This window comes from Physeter macrocephalus, chromosome 11 (genome assembly GCF_002837175.3).
Source record: "Physeter macrocephalus isolate SW-GA chromosome 11, ASM283717v5, whole genome shotgun sequence".
NCBI lineage: Eukaryota > Metazoa > Chordata > Mammalia > Artiodactyla > Physeteridae > Physeter > Physeter macrocephalus.
This window is the reverse complement of record NC_041224.1, coordinates 152,910,322-152,928,785: the sequence shown is the minus strand read 5'-3', so window position 1 is coordinate 152,928,785 and position 18,464 is coordinate 152,910,322. Positions and strand designations below refer to the sequence as shown.

The 18,464-nt window shown below is 44.9% G+C and overlaps 1 protein-coding gene across 3 annotated transcripts in view; it reads right to left on the bottom strand.

Annotated features, from left to right (window-relative positions):
- The window catches only part of RGS6 (regulator of G protein signaling 6), a 598,625-nt gene that overhangs the window by 94,417 nt on the left and 485,744 nt on the right, over window positions 1-18,464 (bottom strand). For all 3 annotated transcript variants that reach the window (XM_055088571.1, XM_028496111.2, XM_055088572.1), the window contains exons 4-8: window positions 15,270-15,320; window positions 12,166-12,272; window positions 10,844-10,895; window positions 5,576-5,640; window positions 1,922-1,998 (exon numbers count right to left, since the gene is read on the bottom strand). In XM_055088571.1, the coding sequence (XP_054944546.1) occupies window positions 1,922-1,998; window positions 5,576-5,640; window positions 10,844-10,895; window positions 12,166-12,272; window positions 15,270-15,320 (352 nt within the window). The remainder of the gene's footprint in view (window positions 1-1,921; window positions 1,999-5,575; window positions 5,641-10,843; window positions 10,896-12,165; window positions 12,273-15,269; window positions 15,321-18,464) is intronic.

Here is an 18,464-nt window from a genome sequence, read left to right as displayed (position 1 = left end):
CGGAGCCTGTGCTCCGCAACGGGAGAGGCCACAACAGTGAGAGGCCCGCGTACCGCAAAAAAAAAAAAAAAAAAAAAGTGAATCGAGAAATACCGTATATGTACAAAGTGGCACTTTTCCCTCCTTTTATAACATTCGATGCTGTGTGATCCCAAAAGTGTAAATGAGCCCTCCTCTTCACTTCCCGGAGGCTTCTGAGTGCACTGGCTCAATCCTGCCTCCTTCTCACCCATTCACCCACCCTCCTGCTTTCTCCTTCCTCGGGGGCCAAAAGGCTCTTCCTGATGCAGTTCAGCATCCAGTGTCTGGTGTCCACCTCCCTCGGGGGTTTCTGGGAGAACCGGGGTGGTGGGCAGACCTGTGGATTCATGGGTGGGGGGTAGAGACTGCAGAGGGAGGGGGAGAGCGATGACAGCATGAGGCCCACTGCACCCAGTGACCTCAAGTCATTGCCATCTGTGACCGTACCTGTGATCAATGTCACCCACACTGCCCAGAGATGTGCAGAGGGGGTCCTCTGAAGACCCACGGGGGCTGCTCAGGTGCAAGTGGTACCCAGAGAAAAGGTACTCACCTCCTCCCAGCTCAGCATCCCTGTCCCACCCCCTCCTCTGTCCCATTTCTTCTATTATCACTTGAAGCTAAATCAGAGCCCATTGCTAGAAAGGAAAAGAGAGAACTGCACCCGAGCAAGTCCATTTCCCAGAATCAGAAGGATCTGGTTGATGACCATGTTTGTGGGGTGGGGGACATTTACTACCCACTTCTCCTGCTTCCTTAGAGAGGAAGGAATTTCCAGTACACTCGCTGGGAAGGAAGAATACGGGAAAAACACTCCAACTTTCTCCTCCTTTCATCTCTTGTAGACTTAACTTATTGGCAGATTTGAAAGAAGAAATTTAGAAAGCTGGGGCTTCCCTGGTAGCGCAGTGGTTAAGACTCCACCTGCCAATGCAGGGGACAAGGGTTCGATCCCTGGACCAGGAAGATCCCACATGCCGCGAAGCAAGGAAGCCCATGCGCCACAACTACTGAGCCTGCGCTCTACAGCCAGTGCTCTGCAACAAGAGAAGCCACTGCAATGAGAAGCCCGCGCACCGCAATGAAGGGTAGCCCCCGCTCGCCGGAACTAGAGAAAGCCCGCGTGCAGCAGCGAAGACCCGACGCAGCCAAAATTAAATAAATAAAATAAATAAATTAAGACAAAAAAGAAATTTAGAAAGCTGAGGTCGGTCCTTCTAGGCCCTGCCTGGGTCAGCCTATTCTCAGGACACCTGTTCTCTGCGTGCAGTAAACTTACAGGGCTGGACTCTGCCCTGAGGTGGGGACAGCCCTGCAGATACCCAGCTCTGCCCAGGATGTTTAATTCCAGGGTAAAGATCTGTGGTCACAGATCCAAAATCATGTCCTATAACTAGTTTATCACTAACAATCTGACATCTCAGACTCCAAATGTCTGACTTCTGTGCCTTATTTTTGATTAGTTCTGAACCCCTCCCCTTGGGAGATACAGTGGAGGGGCCACTTGTTGGCCTGCCTAAAACTCCAGTATGTTTTCCTATGAAGACAAAATTTCCAGACCAACAAGTAAAGTGGGTCTGATGGTTTTTAGCCTCTGAGCACAGAGGAAGATTTGGAAATCTCCTTGGGAATTAGGTACATCTTCTTAGGACCAGAATTCTACGTTTGGGAGGAACCCCATTGCCTGCTGAAACACACGCTTTGGAAATTGTTTTAGTGTGCCATGGGTGACAGAGACGCAACTTATCCATCCTGAACTTGATTTCGACTCAGTTGCTGTCATGAGAGAGACAGTGACTAACCATAGCTTTCCTTTCCATGGAAGGAAACCCCACTCTCACACCTCTGAATTCCAGAGAGTGTTTTTCTCTTTGCAAGGGTCTCTATTAAGTTCACCTACTTTACTTGTGCTTCTGCTTGCATAAAGATGAATTCCCACTTCCTTGCAAAGGCCCTCTGGAGTCTTGCTAAGTTTTCCTAATGAGAAATGAAAATCAACAAGAAGGCATTAATCATCGTAAGTTTGCACATCGACAGCTATGCTTATTATAAGGCAGCCATCTATTTTGGTTACTCCCAACAAAACAGTAGGGCCCCACTTTAAATCCACCGGACGAGAACCCAATCTGACTTTGCACCAGACCCTGCTGTACAGAGCAGAACTATTAATATTCATTTACACACCCATTAAGTCTGACGTCTCTGTGATTCCCCTGATTCCTCTTCTCTTGTGTGTTTTACAAGAACACAACTCACTCACACAGCACTTATAAAGGCCACTAAAGATAGGGAGAATTGGTTGTGGTTGTTCATGCAGGATTTAGGGAAGGGATGACGGGTGTTTTTGCAACTGATTGCAAAACCAAGAATGGATGTCTCAAGACTTGTCTTCCAGCAAGCAGAGGGCTAGGAAGGTGGCAGGAAAGGAGAACCCAGAGGACCTGGCATTAACAACTTTGAAAGTCCAGACTCAAAAGTGGGAAAGAAGGGAGCGTCTAGGTTTGTGATGGTCATGAAAGGAAAACCCCAAAACAAAAAGAAAGAAAAGGGATCCAGGGTCACCTTTAGAGGAAGAGGGAAGAAGTCTTTTATCGAAGCCTGTAGAGTAGCCTAGCAGCACAACAGGATGGTGGGGAGGGGCGTTTGACAGGTCCCCTAATGATCCGCCTAATCCTGATGGAATGCAAGGCGAGAGCCCACATTAGGCTGTGTATTTTCATAGAGCTCATGCCAACACTAACTGATTACCTTCATTAGTGGATTATTAACATAAAAGGAGCTTCGGTTGAAGACCAACACACGTGAACTCAGTTATTACCAAGGCTTGCTGTACGAGTACCTCAAAAAATCTGTCCCTTTGATTTTCCCACTGTTCACAGGAAGCAAAGCTGGTAAAGTCTGAATGTCAGTCAACTGGGGAGCAGTTACATAAATAATGACACAGTCATACCATGGAATACTAGGCAGCCATTAAAAGTGAGAATGTAGATGATTATTACTGATATGGAAAGATTCTCAACATCCTTACAGTATATGACTGGAAAAAGAAGCAGCTTACACGATAATGTTTGTGTTGTGATTCAAGTTTTCTTGTTAGAAAAAAAAATGTATGTACAGAAAAAAGCTTAGGAGAGAAGGATTGCAGGCTATTTTCTCTCCTTTCTTTGCTATTTGAATTGTTGTTTTTACAAAGGAACGATGTAATCAGAAAAAATTAATAAAATTACTGAATTTTGAAAACAAAATGTCTTTTTAGTTTCTAACCACTTTTAGACAGAACTTCAACCTGAAAGAACATCTTAACACCATATTCTTTACAAATACCAAAGCAGAATATTGTAGGGTAAGAGAAAAGAAAACAGAATAAAATATGTCAGGAGTTGGTGCTGTCTTGTTTCCGTTTAGGAACTTTTTTAAACAAGGGAACTACAGGGAAGGGAGACATGGGATGGAGGGGCCACATGCTTCTGCCGTCTGGGTTGTTTCTGTAGGTCATATTCAGGAAGTGATGTAGTCACGCCAAAGTTAAAGCACTTTGCCCTGGGCGCACAAAGAGTCAGACAGCAGTCTTCTAGAAGAAGGGTGATTGCTGGTGCACGAGGGCAGATAGGGCAGGGACTGGGTGCCTAAGATGCTCAGAGCCACAGAACCGCCATGCTAGGAATGCTGGGGAAAATTATAACGTTCCAACAGATTTATGTTTCACAGCTCCCTTGGATAAGCAAACTTCAGCCAGGTCCTAACGCTCCCAGTAAACTCTTGCACTGCAACCTGCACTGCTCTCTCCCCCCAATCACAGGTCCTGTGATGCCCGTGGGATCAAAGAGGGTGGAGGGCCATGCATCGGTCCTGCTCTCTGATGGCATGCACATTCCCCTTGCGCTGCAGAGAGGGGAATGGTGGCTCAGTGCGTTGGTGGGCTTGGGTGTAGGTAACCAAGGGAGACAAAGTTTGGTAGAGTGGGGCCTCACGCTTGGTTTGGAAGACTGAGACAGCAAAAGGGGGCGGGACATTGGGGAGGTGGGTGGATCTGAGGTGCTGTGCATGCTGGATTATCCAGGGGAGGATTCTTCACTGCCCCTAACGTCGCCCCTCCTCCTAGCTGCCAGCTCTTCAGTTATTCCATGGCTCAGCAGCACCTCCTCCGGAGGGTATGAGAAAAGTTGGCCAGTATCCTAGGTTTTCTGTGACCCATACAAAGTATGGTTTTGGGGAAAGAGTTTGCAACCCCAAATTTTAAATATTTAAAACATTATCTGTGAATCTTCAAGTTCTCTGTGCCTTGGCTCTGTTAAATGGGAATGGATATGAGTGTGGCTGGGTCTCCAATTTCTGTAAGAAATCACACCTTGTAAAGAAGGTGGAGGTGGAGGAAAGCTGGGAGAGTATATTGCCATCTGACATACATCTTATCTTCTGGATTGGATTTGGTCCTTAGATTTTGCATTTACTGCCAAGCACAGGTGAATCGGGTATGAAGATACAATTTAAAAAACTATCCTATATTAAACTAAAAATTATCATACAAGAAATTTGTTTTTTTCTTTTCGTGTATAGTACTATAAATTTTAACACATGTATATATTCTTGTAACCACCACCACAACCGGAATACAGAATGCTTCCGTCACCCCCCAAAACTCCCTCGTGGTATCTCTTTATAGATGCATCCTGGAAGCCACTGATCTGTTTTCCCTCATGATAGTTCTGTATTTACAAAAGTGTCATATAAATGGAATCATACAGTTTGAAATCTTTTGAGATTGGCTTCTTTCACTCAACATAATGTCTCTGATACTCATCCAAGTGGTTAGATTAATAGTTTATTCCTTTTCACTGAAGAGCAGTATTCCATCACACGGCTGTAGCATAGTTCATTTAATCATTCACCTGTTAAAGTGCATTTGAGTTGTTTTCAGCTTTGGATTATCACACGTAAAGCTGCTATGGACATTAGCGTACAGGTTTTTGTGTGAATGTAAGTTCTGATTTCTCTAGGGTATGTATGTAGGTATATAAAAGTGGGATTACTTGGTTGTATAGTATGTGTATGTTGAACTTTATGAGAAACTGCCAAACCATGTTCCCCAGTGGCTGCACCATTTTGCATTCCCACCAGCAATACAGGAGAGCTCCAGGTGTTCACCACATCGTCACCAGCACTTGGCATTATCGGTACTTTTAATTTTAGCCACTTTAATAGGTGTGTAACAGTATCTCACCATGGATTTAATCTGCATTTCTCTAATGGCTAATGACGTTGAACATCTCTGTCATCCTTATGTCTTCTTTGGTGAAGTGCCTGTTCTAGTCCTTTGCCAACTTTTAATTGAGTTGTTTTTTTTATTGCTGAGTTTTGAGATTCCTTTATTTAAAGAAGCAATTTATTGTGATGGTAAGAGGAGCTGAGAACAAAAGAGGGAAAATAGAAGAAACTGTCTTTCCACTGTCTGAAGGGGTTGGGGAGGGAAAAAGGGAAAAATACAAGCTGAGAAAGAACTGCAGGTATTTTACACTCTCCTCCCATACCTTTCCTGGAAAATAATCGTACTTACTGCTTCATAATCTGCCAGTTCCAGCCTTGCTTTATTCTGCATTGTCCTCTTACAGAGGTAGATGGCTGAAGGAAGAAGAGAAATTACAACATATACAAAACCAGCAGTGTGGTGGAATCGTAAATTCATCGGCCCAGGTGTTCATCCATCCATCCATCCACTCATCCATCCATCCATCCATCCAACCATCCAACCATCCATCCATCCATCCAGCCAGCCAGCCAGCCATTCCACTCTATGTGCCCAACCCTGTGCAGTCAAGAATACGTTTCTATGTGGAAGCCATGACACCTGACCTCTGGGAATCTGTCTGCAGGTCAGGATCAGATGAGGGCCCCCATCTTCCAATCCTGACAACCCCCTCCATCCTCCTCACTCTGTTTCACCCCAAACAGGGCAGAGGCTGTGTCCTGCTCAGCACGAACCCCTGCACCTAGCACCAGGGCCTGGCCTGCCAGGTGGAATCAGTGGACAGTGGAAAGGGAGGACAATTTAGGTGTCTCTTCCCAGGCTCAGGAAGGGCTCTTAGCCCTCAGTTGCCAGGATATTCTTCCTCAAACATGGCCTTCATCACTTCCTCTCCTACCTCTGCTTCTTCAGTATCTCCTTCCTTCTCTAGTGCCAAGTAGAACAACCCAGGGGAGATAACAGATGAATGGTATGAATGAACAATAGAATGACCAGGAGGGAAGGTCGGAGAGGACCAGGGCTGACCTGCTGTTTGACAACTTAATTATACCAGGAACTCTAGTCAACTCCTTGCTGGGTTAACCGACCTCCTCCATGTGGTCTGAAAAATTTCCTGATGCAGCCTACGATATGCTGGAGCCTTCTGGTAGCAGCCTACTCTGTATGCCCACACTTTGCTCACACAGTCGAGTCTGTGGGTGAGAGTCAATTGTGTTTGTTCTCAAACCTGCTTATGTTAGGCATACTTGTTATTTTAATAATGTACATTCACTTAGTATTACATGCACTGGTGAAATTAATGTGAAAAGAGAGAGAGCGTTGTTGTTTCTTTGACGATCCAGTTGAATGGTTTTTGAATAACCTAATAAAGGACAGTCAGCTAAGACAATTGCTGATGAATTTGGTATAGGTGAGAGAACTGAAAAAAACGTGAAAAAATAGTAGAAATCTGAGCGAGGCCAACATACAGTTGCTTTAAAAGTATTTTCAAAATTCTTGATACACTTTAAAGATGTCAAAACTGGATGGTTTAAGTGTGGTTTATTTAAGAAAGAAACTCAGATTATGGGGAACTATAATCAAAGAGAATCTTTCATTCTACCTCAAAAGGCTGTTGAATGTTTCTTTGTATATTTTACATTAACTTGAGGTCATTAAGGTATGTATGTATCACTTTTTCATACCAACTCACCAACTTTTCCAATGAACCAAACAGCTACAGCTCTGCACTGTGTCAGATAAAGGGGTATCTTCTCTATTACAAGGTACCTCCTTTGTCACCAACTGGGCAACCTGCAGCAGGAAGCCTGGCATGTCACCTGCCCCAGCAGACCTGGTCTCAATGACCCAGGAGAGGTGTAGGTCAGCGCGGGTGGAAGCTGCTTTGACGATGTTGCCTCACAGTATTTTGTATTGGCCAAATGTGAAACTCAGGAAAGTGTAACCCAGATGCGGTTTTTATTTAAGCAGAATCATCCCAAGAAATTTCCAACCCACCTGGGTCAAAATGGGCCAGCTAAGTTGAGAAGTACAGTACCATGTGCGGAAGGCAAAGCCCGTACCTCTACTGATGGCCACGAGCTACACGATCGAATGCTGGCGGCCCCCTTCCTGTACAGCTAATGTCACACGTTGGGCAGTTGGTTCACCAGAACTGGGAAGGCAGCAAGTAGCTATTGAGGGGACCTTCCTCTTGGCACAGACCTTCCCTGGGGCTTGTCTGTCTGCACTTCCTTGGTGCCTCAACAGTGCTCCCGGTGACACCTAACTAATCAAGTGACTGGCAACAAAGCCAAGTCCTCGAACAGGGCATCCAGGGGACTTGCTTTAAGCTCAGATGTTGGTTTTTCTTGGATGTGTAATTTCTCATTGAAAAATCTTTATCTTCTTGCCCTCATGCTGGCATCTCATTGCCATCTCAATCTCACCAGCATCCTACCATGACAAAAACGGAACACAATTAAAAATTCTATAAAGTCAATAGATTCATGTGCCACATGTGCAATTAAACATTTAAAAAGTATTGAACCTATCGTTTCAATGTCCTCAAAAAACTCTCTCCCTTTCCAAGCTTTCTGTCTTTACTAGTGACATCATAATTTACCTCAATCTCCTAAACTAGGGAACATAGAAATCACTTATTTCTCTGTTGTCCTCATACCCTCTAACTACTTCTTAGAACAATGGAATTTGAGCCTTGGAAGTAACCTTGGCGACCATCAAGTACAGACACCTCATTAACAGATGGAAAAATTAAAGGCTCAGAGAAGTGAAGTGATTTACCCATGGACTAGTTAGTGGTAGAGGTGGAACTAGAATTGAGGTCTAGTTCAGAGGAATGTCTCCACTATGACATTCACTGCCCTATTTACTCATTCATTGATTCATTCATTCACCCGTTAAAAAATCTGAGTGCCTCTTATGTGCCAAATGGTATTTTAGGTCTGGGGAAATCACCACAATAGCAGAGCAGCTACCACATGTATGGAGCTTACTGAACGTCAGGCAGTGTTCTAGGGACTTTCCAAATGTCCACTTATTTATCCTCATAATAACCTATGAGCCGAGTTCTGTTATTAGCCTCATTTCATAGATGAGGGAATTTTGCAGGTTATTCCCTATTGTTGGGGACCCACAGTGGCTCTCTAAAGCTGCTGAATCTACTCTAAACGTCTCTCCTTGACTACGAAGACCTTTTTATAAACGTGCCCATTCCAAATTATTCAATCATTCTTCATCAACATAAAATCTTTGAGTACTCAGATCAGACTCCTCACCATCCTCTTCTTGCCCCCATCATGCTGCCTCTCCCAGCCCGGGATGCTTGGAGGGTAAGCCTATAACTCACTCAAATCTGTGACAGAGCAATTGACACAGAGTGGGTGACCAGTACATGTTTGCTGAATGAATGAAAGCTTCCTGGTTCTTCATCAATCCAAGCCATACCTATTCTGAATTCTTAGCTTTGGTGTCACATCCTTTCTGGCAAGAGGGCTACCACACAACAAGTAAGATCGAACATCACCCTGGAGGTAATAATACCAACCACCACCATGGTTTTTATTGACTCCTCACTACATGCCATACACCTCAACTTATACCCATTTCTAATGAACAAAACAGCACTGAGAGACAAGTACCATTATTATTCTGGTTTTAATATGAGATTTCCAAGGCACAGAGAGGTTAAGTAACTTGCCAAGATCACACAGCTAGTGGAGCCAGTCAACAATGGGCCCACTGTGCTGACATCTCTCTTGGTAAATACTGATTTTCTGGTTAAACTGGAAATGGCGATGAGTAATTTGCATCCTGCACTCTAAGTTCTCCATCTGATTTGCCAAAATGGAGGTACAGGAATTCAAAATAATTTTGCTTTAGGGAGAGCCTGACATTAATTGTTATTTTCATCCCTGTTCCTGCCGCACAACTAAAATTACAAAAATCTGTAGAGAAAGGGAAATAGTACCCTGCTGTATGCAGGGTAAGATGGCTGATGGTTGTGCGTTTATATTCAAGTAAATATTTGAATCTTACTTGGCCTCAGTTTTCTGGTCCCGCTATCCTCCCACGCTCTCCATTGCCTGGAAAAATACTGGTTTTCACATTCACAAGGGCACACGGCTGCTGCATGGAACTGAGCTACAATTATTCAAATTCCAAGTTGGGCTTTTGTGAGCAGTATTTCAGCCCCAGAAGCACTTATTTTATGAGCCGCCAAGTGCTGCTCCCGTTCTGAGCCAGAAACCTGGCTGGACCCACTTATCACATCATTTAGGGCACAGCACAGTTCCAGAGGGACCCGCAGTGGTGCTTGCACACAGCTGATGAGACAGTCACAGGGACCTGTCCTCTGCATCAGGGCTGTGCTCCAGACTTGAAAACAGAGCAACTGTAGCCTTGTAGGGCAATGACTTGCCAGAATTCTATCCTCAGGATTGTTCCCAATTGCTGGTTTCCCATCCCTCAGAAGTATAATCCAGAGGGTATAGCTTATCACAAGGTCTCAGGGACAGGCTCCCCAGAATACCACCCAGCTGCAGCTGGCTCTGCCTTCCTGTGAAAAGCATCCTGCAAAGAACCCACGGAGAAGGTGCAGGTCTCATCATGCACACCAGTCCCAAGGAGAGCTGCTGTGGGCTGCCCCAGCAGCTGAGTCGGTGATGAGGGCACTGTGCAGAGGGACAGAATGAAACGAGCATCTGAGTTCAAATTCTGCTGTCTCTACTGGGTGTCTGTTAATCACCTTTAATAAAGAACCAGAACCCTCAGCAAATCAGAACCCTGAGTGCCAACTATGCCTCAGGCATGCACTGTGCACTGGATGATAAGAAAATGAATGAGGTGGACCAGCCTGCCCTCATGGAGCTTACAATTGACCAGGCAACCAGACAAGTAGCATACAGTGTGAGAGGTATGAGGATGGGGCCTCTCTGGACCTCAGCTTTATCTGAAGTATAGGGATAATGTAACTTTAGAAGACTGACACATAGATGTGTTAAACAGTCTTCACGGAGAGAATATGGCAAGAGTCTAATAGATCCCTGCCTGGACAGAGGTAATTCCCTGCTTACCCAGCTCCCAGCTTCACCCACTCTCTGTTTTCTTAGGTAGGGTAACTTTTGTATATCCCTTCCACGGTCTGTTACACTTTCCCTCTAATGACCAACTATCAAAAACACCAATGAATTATTAAAAAGTCTTAACAAGTCTGTGAGAAAGGAAATGGACAGGGGGAGGTGGCACCTTGATCCCGCCCTCCCTGAAATCCAGTCCCAGGAAGGAGTGGTCAATAGCCACCAGCCCAGTTCTCCATGGCCCCACAGAATGAGCATTAGCCACACTTGATAGAACTTTTCTTCCCTTCCCCTATTCCCTTCCAATGGCTGCACCTTTCAGCGTGCACTGTCTTTCATCACTATGTGGAACAGGAACGTTAGTACATGTCAACAATATGAGAAAGGGTTAAGCAGGGCAAAGACCCTCCTCCTCATGCACCATGGTTGCCCAGACAGCAAGGATTTGCCTTCTGCATTCCCAGGAGTAACACTAAGTGTGGGCCGTGGCTTCAGTGCTTACCGTAGTCAGTGTTTTCAGGCTCCCAGCAGTTCGAAGGCCAGAAGTACGGGGCCTGCAAAAGAGCACAGGTGTCAGGACTCAGAACACTAGCACTTGCCCTACGCTGCCTGCAGCCCAGGGGCAGCCCTCCCCTGCACCCAGTGAGGACCCCTCCTTATGACAGGCTCTGTCCACGTGCTGACACCACACCCTAACTCTCTCCTGTTCTTAATGCAGTGGAGGCCAGTCAACATTTTAATCTAGGTGTTGAGAAATGAAACCTGAGGTAAGCCAAATAAATGCAAAAATGAGAAACAGTTTACAGGGCAAAAACTTCTTATCCCGAGGTAATAGAAGTCTAATACAGAAGTCAGACAAGCACTGTTTGCAGGGCACAAGCCCCAAGTTCCTTTGTCCCTTTGCTAAGGACTGAATGGTGTCCTCCTAAATTTCTATGATGAAGCCTTAACCCCCAGTGTGACTGTATGTGAAGTAAGGAAGTAATTAAGGTTAAATGAGATCATAAGGGTGGGGCCCTGATCAGATAGGATTAGTGTCCCTATAAGAGGAAACACTCTCTCTCTCTCTCTCTCTCCACCCTGTGAGGACACAGTGAGAATCAACCATCTGAAAGCCAGGATGAAAGCTCTCCTCACAAACTGAACCCTACTTGAAAATCCTAGACTTCCAGCCGCCAGAACCATGAGAAATACATTTCTGCTGTTTAAGCCACCCAGTCTGTGGTATTTTGTTATGGCAGCTGAGCAGACTTAGACATCCTTCGACCCTGTCTGAAGAACTCCACTCCTAAACCCTTTGGTTAGATCTTGACACAACCCCTTATCCTCTGCTCCAATTCATTGTGGGACAGGATCTGAGGAGTGGGAATTGTTGGGAAGTGTTAATAGGTAGTGAATAGAAACTTCACACCAGGAAGGCAGCATGATATAGTAGAAACATCAAGGACTTTTCTATCAGGCTGACCTAGGTTCAAATCAAGGCTGTCCCCTGGATTTACTCAATGCCCTGTTAATTCTCTAAGTACCTCAGTTTTACCAATTGTAAAATGGGAGACATTAATTCCCCCAAAGTTTGTTCTTCAGAATAAATGAGGAGATAATGTGTAAAGCACACAGTGAATAGTAGGTTCTCCATGAGGGATTTTTACTACTATGCGGGTAAGGCAACAAATGGCCCAGACAAAAGTTCGCTTGGTTGTCCCAGTGCTGGTGGGAGGTAAGGGTTGCTCCCTTAAATACTGTCAGTTTTTTAGGTAGCTCTAATCTGAGATCAGATGATGATGAGAAGAAAAGGTTCTTCAGGAGGACAAGCTGCATTCCTACCTGGAAACGATAAAAGGTGCCATCATCCTTCATGGTGAGAACATGGTCCGAGATTGGAAAGACGTAGCCCTGGGCAGCTACGAGGCTTCCCAGGTGTATTGCTTCAACTTCAGGGACAGGGCAGAAGAGAGAGAAGTAATTAGGAAGCTGTCAGAATACAGGGTTACTTAGCTGAAATGTAAGTGGGGCAGGGTGGGGGGAGCAGAAAGGCAACAGGAAGTCAACTATCATCACTCCCAGATCACTGCATGATTGGCTGACTGATTGGTTCATACCTTCCGATAGGGCTGCACTGGGCGGGGGAGGGGGGAGATGTCAATGGTTGGGGAGGGCCACATGTGTCTGGTTCGCCTGGATCCTGGCTCTGAGAGTCTGACATTGTTAACGCCCCTAAAGCTTCCAGAAGAAAGTCCACCTTCCCAGTTAAGACCATGGGCTTTGGTGTGGATAAGCCTGTATTTAATTAAGTGAGATGCTTCACATAAAGTGCTTAGCAGTGTCTGGTGCAGGGTAAGGCCTCAGTAAGTGCTGGCAGCCCTGATTCATATTTTTAATTTCATCCTTTTTTTTTTTTTAAATCACCACCAGCAATGAGCATGCAGCTCATAGAGTCTTCAGACTCACACTGCATTTCCGGACATGACAGTCCCACCAGCGATGAGGAGGGTGTTACCCTTCTTTTACGGACACAGAGGGCAAGCTCAGTATCTTAGAAAACTGGAGGATGGGCAGGCAGTGCAGTGGGCAGTAGCCTAGGGAGGCCAACTTAATAGAAATACTTATATTTTTGCCACAATCAACCTGTTGTTTTGTTACTTTAGCACCAGCCATAAATAGATTCACATAAATGGTTACAAATTTATATTTACTCTGAGCAGAGCTAAGAAAAAAGAAATCTAAATGGTTCTATCATACATGATAATCTCACAAATATAAAAGTACTCTAACTGATAAAAAACTAATTTTTGGCTGTAGAAATTATTTGACACACTCAGGGAGTCTCTAGGAATTATTAATGTCATAAGCTCTGAATTTTTTAAAGTGACTTGTATTGGTTTTATTTGCAAACTCTTCAAGAGTCTTAGCAAATGATTGAACCTCAGTTGTGGATCAGGCAATGTAATTTTAAGAGCTGGCTCTAGAAGGCTGTTCCGTGACAGTGCTACAACTTTCAAGAGGTTGTATATAATCCAGCCGTTTTGCATCTTTAGAACCTGCTATTCTCCTTTGGAAGGAGCATACACTTGTAACTGGGAGAATCAGAATGAATGGAGTTGTATCTTACTTGCTTGGTGGTGACCAGTTGGCTTTTGAAGTCTATATGCTTCAAGAACCATGGGTCCAGCAGAAAAGGGAAGTTTCATCACCTGCAACTGCTCCTTCTCCAGGGAAGGAGGAGTAAAATCCAGTAAGAAGGGGACTTTCATGTCACCACTCTAGGAGCTAGAAGTCTCACTTCATTCTTCAAAAGGCTTTCGCTTGGAGATGTGGCAGATGGGAAGGAAGAAGAGAGGGAGGGCAGATGTTGGATACCCACCTTCCCAGGGCTTTTGTTTGCCTCATTTCTGCTGGTGAATTGTTCTTAACTTCTCCTGCTCATCTACTTCTCAGAAGCCCAGACAGGTCCCAACACCTTCATGTCCTCCCAAGGGCATCAAAGTATAACAGACCGTCATAGATAAGACTCTTATCATTCGGGACCTTTCACAGAAGCTTCTCGTACCGGCACCAGTGGATTCCTGAAGCCTGTTCTACCACTAGGGGGTTCAGGGTTCTCTGAATATACCATTACTGCTGCTACTACCACCGATGATAACGATAAAATACTTGTCAGAAATAGGATGACTGTTTTAGAAGGGCAAAGAAAACAGTGCTCTTGGAAGAGAAGAGACCACCACGAAGAAGGGTGACTCTACATACATGTAAATGAACTGGTAGAGACTTATTCAGTCCAGTTTTCACAAGTGGACAATCAGAAGTCCAGGCTGTGTAAGGCAAACACGTAGGGTAGTTGATTTGGTTTTTTTCCTTAAAAGGATTAGCATTCATAGCTTCCCCCTGAGGATTAAGAACTTGACTAGAATTAAGAATTTTCACTACTCATGAGAGTGGCCATTAATCATGATGGGGAAAAAGGCTAGTGTTCCGTTCATGACATGCTTTTCTGGCGCCTATGTTTAACTGAACTCTATGTAAGTTGTATTGTTTCATAGTCAATAGTCTATTAGGAGCATCAGATTAAAATATAGGAATGCCCCAGCTGACATGCTGACCCTGGCAAGGATCTGACCTTCAGCCCCAGCTGAAGGTCAGACACCTAGAATGGGCACTTGAAAAAAATCTTTAAAAAGCATAGCAATTGAAGGGCATTCAATTTGAGGCAAATAGGTCTAATCCCCAAGAACATCAGAATACATGAGTGGATGTTTGTAAATATGACCTTCAGGCAGCAAGAATACTTAGTTAAGATGGGGAGTATATAATAAATTCAAAAAAGTTTTCTTATCTAGAATTTTCATTTTATTCTGGAACCCTGCATTTTCTAATTTTGCTATGAAAATAAATTTTACTGCTTATTTGCTGGTGGGAGGACAGATTTGGAAACTGTTTTACTGGCCAGGGTTTGCTGTTGTTTTCCTGGTGAGGTAATTGCATTGCACAATTAAAGTTGAAAAAAAAATCATTCCTTCGCTTCTTGCAGAAGCTGAGAACAGAAGGAGTCTTAGCAAATAATTAAACCTCTTAATCGTGGATCAGGCAATCTAATTTTAAGAGCTGGCTCTAGAAGGCTGTTCCCTGACAGTGCTACAACTTATCTTTAATTGCTGTGGCTAACCAGAGTCCATCTCATTTCCCATGTTATTGTACTGGGCTCTTTGGCATTCTAAATAGTTGCTCATTTCCTCCAAGGGTGATTTAAATTTAAAGATAGGAATTCAGTGGAGAAAATAAATTAATTCTATTTGTAAATAGAGTGATTCTACATCTTGGAATTCACGTGTATAAGCCCAGTTCTCAGGAGGATAGGGGAATCTGGTTTGGAATTTGGTTATGGGCTGTTCACTAATATCATGGGGGTAAAGTCAGGGTCAAGGGTCGGGTACCTGGGTCCTCAATGGAGAGGTTCTTCATAAGCCACTGCACAATGTCAGTACCTGCAAGGATAAAGCAATGTCAACTGAAGACCTCATGGATGTTTAACTCTGTGCCAGAAGAAACATGGTTACCCAAGAGACTCCTAATTCCAATTAGCACACACCTGGAGAGCTCGGTAATATTGACACTTTTCCTTCCTAACCAACCCTTTCCATCCATTAGTATGCTTCTGTAGTCACGGTCCCATTCTTTTCCCCCCAAAATCCACTTCTGATGACTCAGGATGGTCTTGTATCCACATTTCTCTAGGGCGCTTCTGGAGGGGCCTTCCTGAGAATACATATTTTGATGACAGGCTACAGGAAGTCTAATCACGCCTGGTCCCAGACCATTTCCTGAGGGAGGAGACTCCTTTTAGCTCACTATCCTCAACTGACAAGGCCTGCCCAACACAGATGACCTCAAGGGTTCCTGAACAAAATCTCTAATTTCTTCTGGCCTGGGCTCATCCGGAATGAATAAGCCCCTGTGTCTGTGGGAGAAACTTCTATGTGTTCACCAAAACCTCTGTCCTCTATCCCCTGGGCCACAGCTAGATTACATTTCTAGCCTCTCCTGCAGTTGAGTGTGCACTGAGTTCTGACAATGGAATGTGGGTGGAAATGCCATAAGCGATTTCCAGACTCAGACCATAAAACTCCTGTGTGACCCTCCTCCACACTGTTCATCTCCATCTTCTGGTTGAATGGAGAGAACTCCAGGGGCCTAGGGGAGGGCCGAGCCATGTGTGGTAGGAGCCTGGGATCCTGAACAGACATGAAAATTGAAGCCCATTCGGGTGACCTGATTGAAAAATAAACTTAGTCGTGTTGAGCCCCGTATATTTGAGGGTTATCTGTTTTGGCATCTAGTGATGCCTTAACTAACATAAAATCTTAAGAATCAGAAGGGACTTTTAAAGCTTATCTACTCCAACCCTAGCCAATACTCAAGCTCCATCCACAACACCCTGGACAAGAGGTGCTGTAATTTCCATGTAGAAAAACCCTAGTGCCTGGAAACTCACAAATTTCCTGTTGGCCAACCTGTCCCAGTTAAATCATCTTCGATTTCTCTCAGCAGAAATTTGCCCTTCTCTGAATTCCTCTCTTTGGTCTTAGTTTTGCCCTCTGATGACAGAAAAACGAATTCAGACCTCTCACTCTGTGAGACAATCCTTCAACTATTTGGACAGTCCGTCCAACGTATTATCAATGTTCTCCTTGAGTTTCCTCCCCTCCAGGTGAAACAGCCTGGATTCCTCAGCTGTTTCTTCTGAGGACATGATCTGGGGTCCCTCCTCATTTTGGTCACAATTCTCAGAATATATTTGCTTTTGTTTGCCTCCCTTTAAATGTGGCACCTAGAACCAGGCCAGTGCAGTTCATGTGTGGGTAGAGGAGTCCAATTTTCTGGGAGGTTCTGAACTTCTGTGCAATCTACCTTTGTCACCCCAAAATCTCACTTTAAACCAGTTCAGATCTTCGAAGGTGGCTTTGTCACCTCAGGATGAAATGTTTGATGGAAAACAGCCTGGAAAGGGCAGCATTTCTAGATATCTGAGTCTTGTCATGGGTCTGAGGCATGGTGTGAGGGAGAGGGCCTGCCAGAAGCTCTCCTGGGATGGACTCCTAGCTAAAACACTGGAAACCCCAGCAGAGGGGTTGAACGAATATTGCCCTTTTTCCAGAATTAAAATTGCTCAGAAATTTGACTGGGGTTCACAAGTGAGACCAGTACAGGCCTGAGTACTTAGACATTTTGTTTCTCTCTGGCTCTCTGGAAGGTGAATGAACCCTGCACAGTAGACTGTCCTGCCCTTTCTGTGCTGTCCCCCGATCCCAGGACTAGCCTCCACTGACCTGGCCCTGCAAGTTCCCTGCATTTCAACCTCAAAAGCAAGACTTCTAAGCATTTCCCCACTCTTGCTCCCAGATGGCATCTGTGAACTAAACTTTGGATCAAAAACACTCCTTTTCATTCACATTCTTAGAGAGAAAGGGAGAGTATGTCTGTGTGTGTGTGTGTGTGTGTGTGTGTGTGTGTGTGTGTGCCCACTTCCTCCAAATTATACAAGTTCAACATTTGTCCTAGGAAATGAAGAACAAAGCAGAAATCAAATACAAACTGTAATCCCAAGTTGGGGGTTGGGGGGAGAGACTCTAACCTGTTTTTCCCTCAAAAGAAAAACAGTCCTTTTTTTTTTGTGGGTTGCCTAGAAACGGAGAGGTTTCCAGTATCAGCAACAGCTCTCCCCCGGGCAAGAGGATTATCTTTCTGCTGAGCTTGCTGAACCATTATTTATCACCTGCCAAGATTGATTAGTCACCCTGAGACAAAGACAGCCCTTCCTTTCCCCTGTTAATTACTGTCATCATTAATATCCATGTCACTAATTAGTATTCATTCACATTGAAACTCCTTCCTTGCTATCATATCCGCTCCCCCCTCCACCCCACCCCAGCCTTCGGTACCATTGTCTGGGTTTCTACCCCCTTTGGCTTCCTGCATTCATGTCCGGCCTAATTGTTCTTCCCAGTGCCCCAGGCTCCCGTTTGCATTCACAGAACTGAAGGATCACATGTAAGCACTTTTTTGGTAAAGAAGTGAAAGTCACAAAAGCCCCTGGCCTTCTCCCCTAGCACTGCCGGGACCACAGACCTGGGTTTCCTGTCGCTGGTGTAGCCACCATGACAGTCACGCTCTCATCTGGGGACTCGTGTAACCGTCCTCAGGCCCTAGTGGGGCTGGGCTGCTGCCCTTGGCTTCCCAGGCCACTGTCTTCAGTCTGTAGCAGCGCCCACGCCACCGCCATCCCTGACACGCATGGGCACTGCTTGGGGGACCCGAGTACACACAACGATGTCTGGGGCTGTGGACAGTCTCATTCTCGCGGGCGTGGGGTATTTTAGGCTTCGTTGGACTAAGCCAGGAAGGGCCAGCCTCAGCCTTGTGAGCAGGCAGTAAACCGTTGCAGGTTCAGCCTCAGGAACAAGTAAGGAAGGGAAATCTGTCATAATATTATGTCCTTTATAAGTCCTACAATTATTACACTGTAGAACCAGGCAAGAATAGTCCAAATAACCATCAGGGGAAAACGTTTTTATTCTTCTCTTTTCTTTTTCCTTTCTTCCTTCTTTCCTCCTTCTCCCAATCATGCTTTC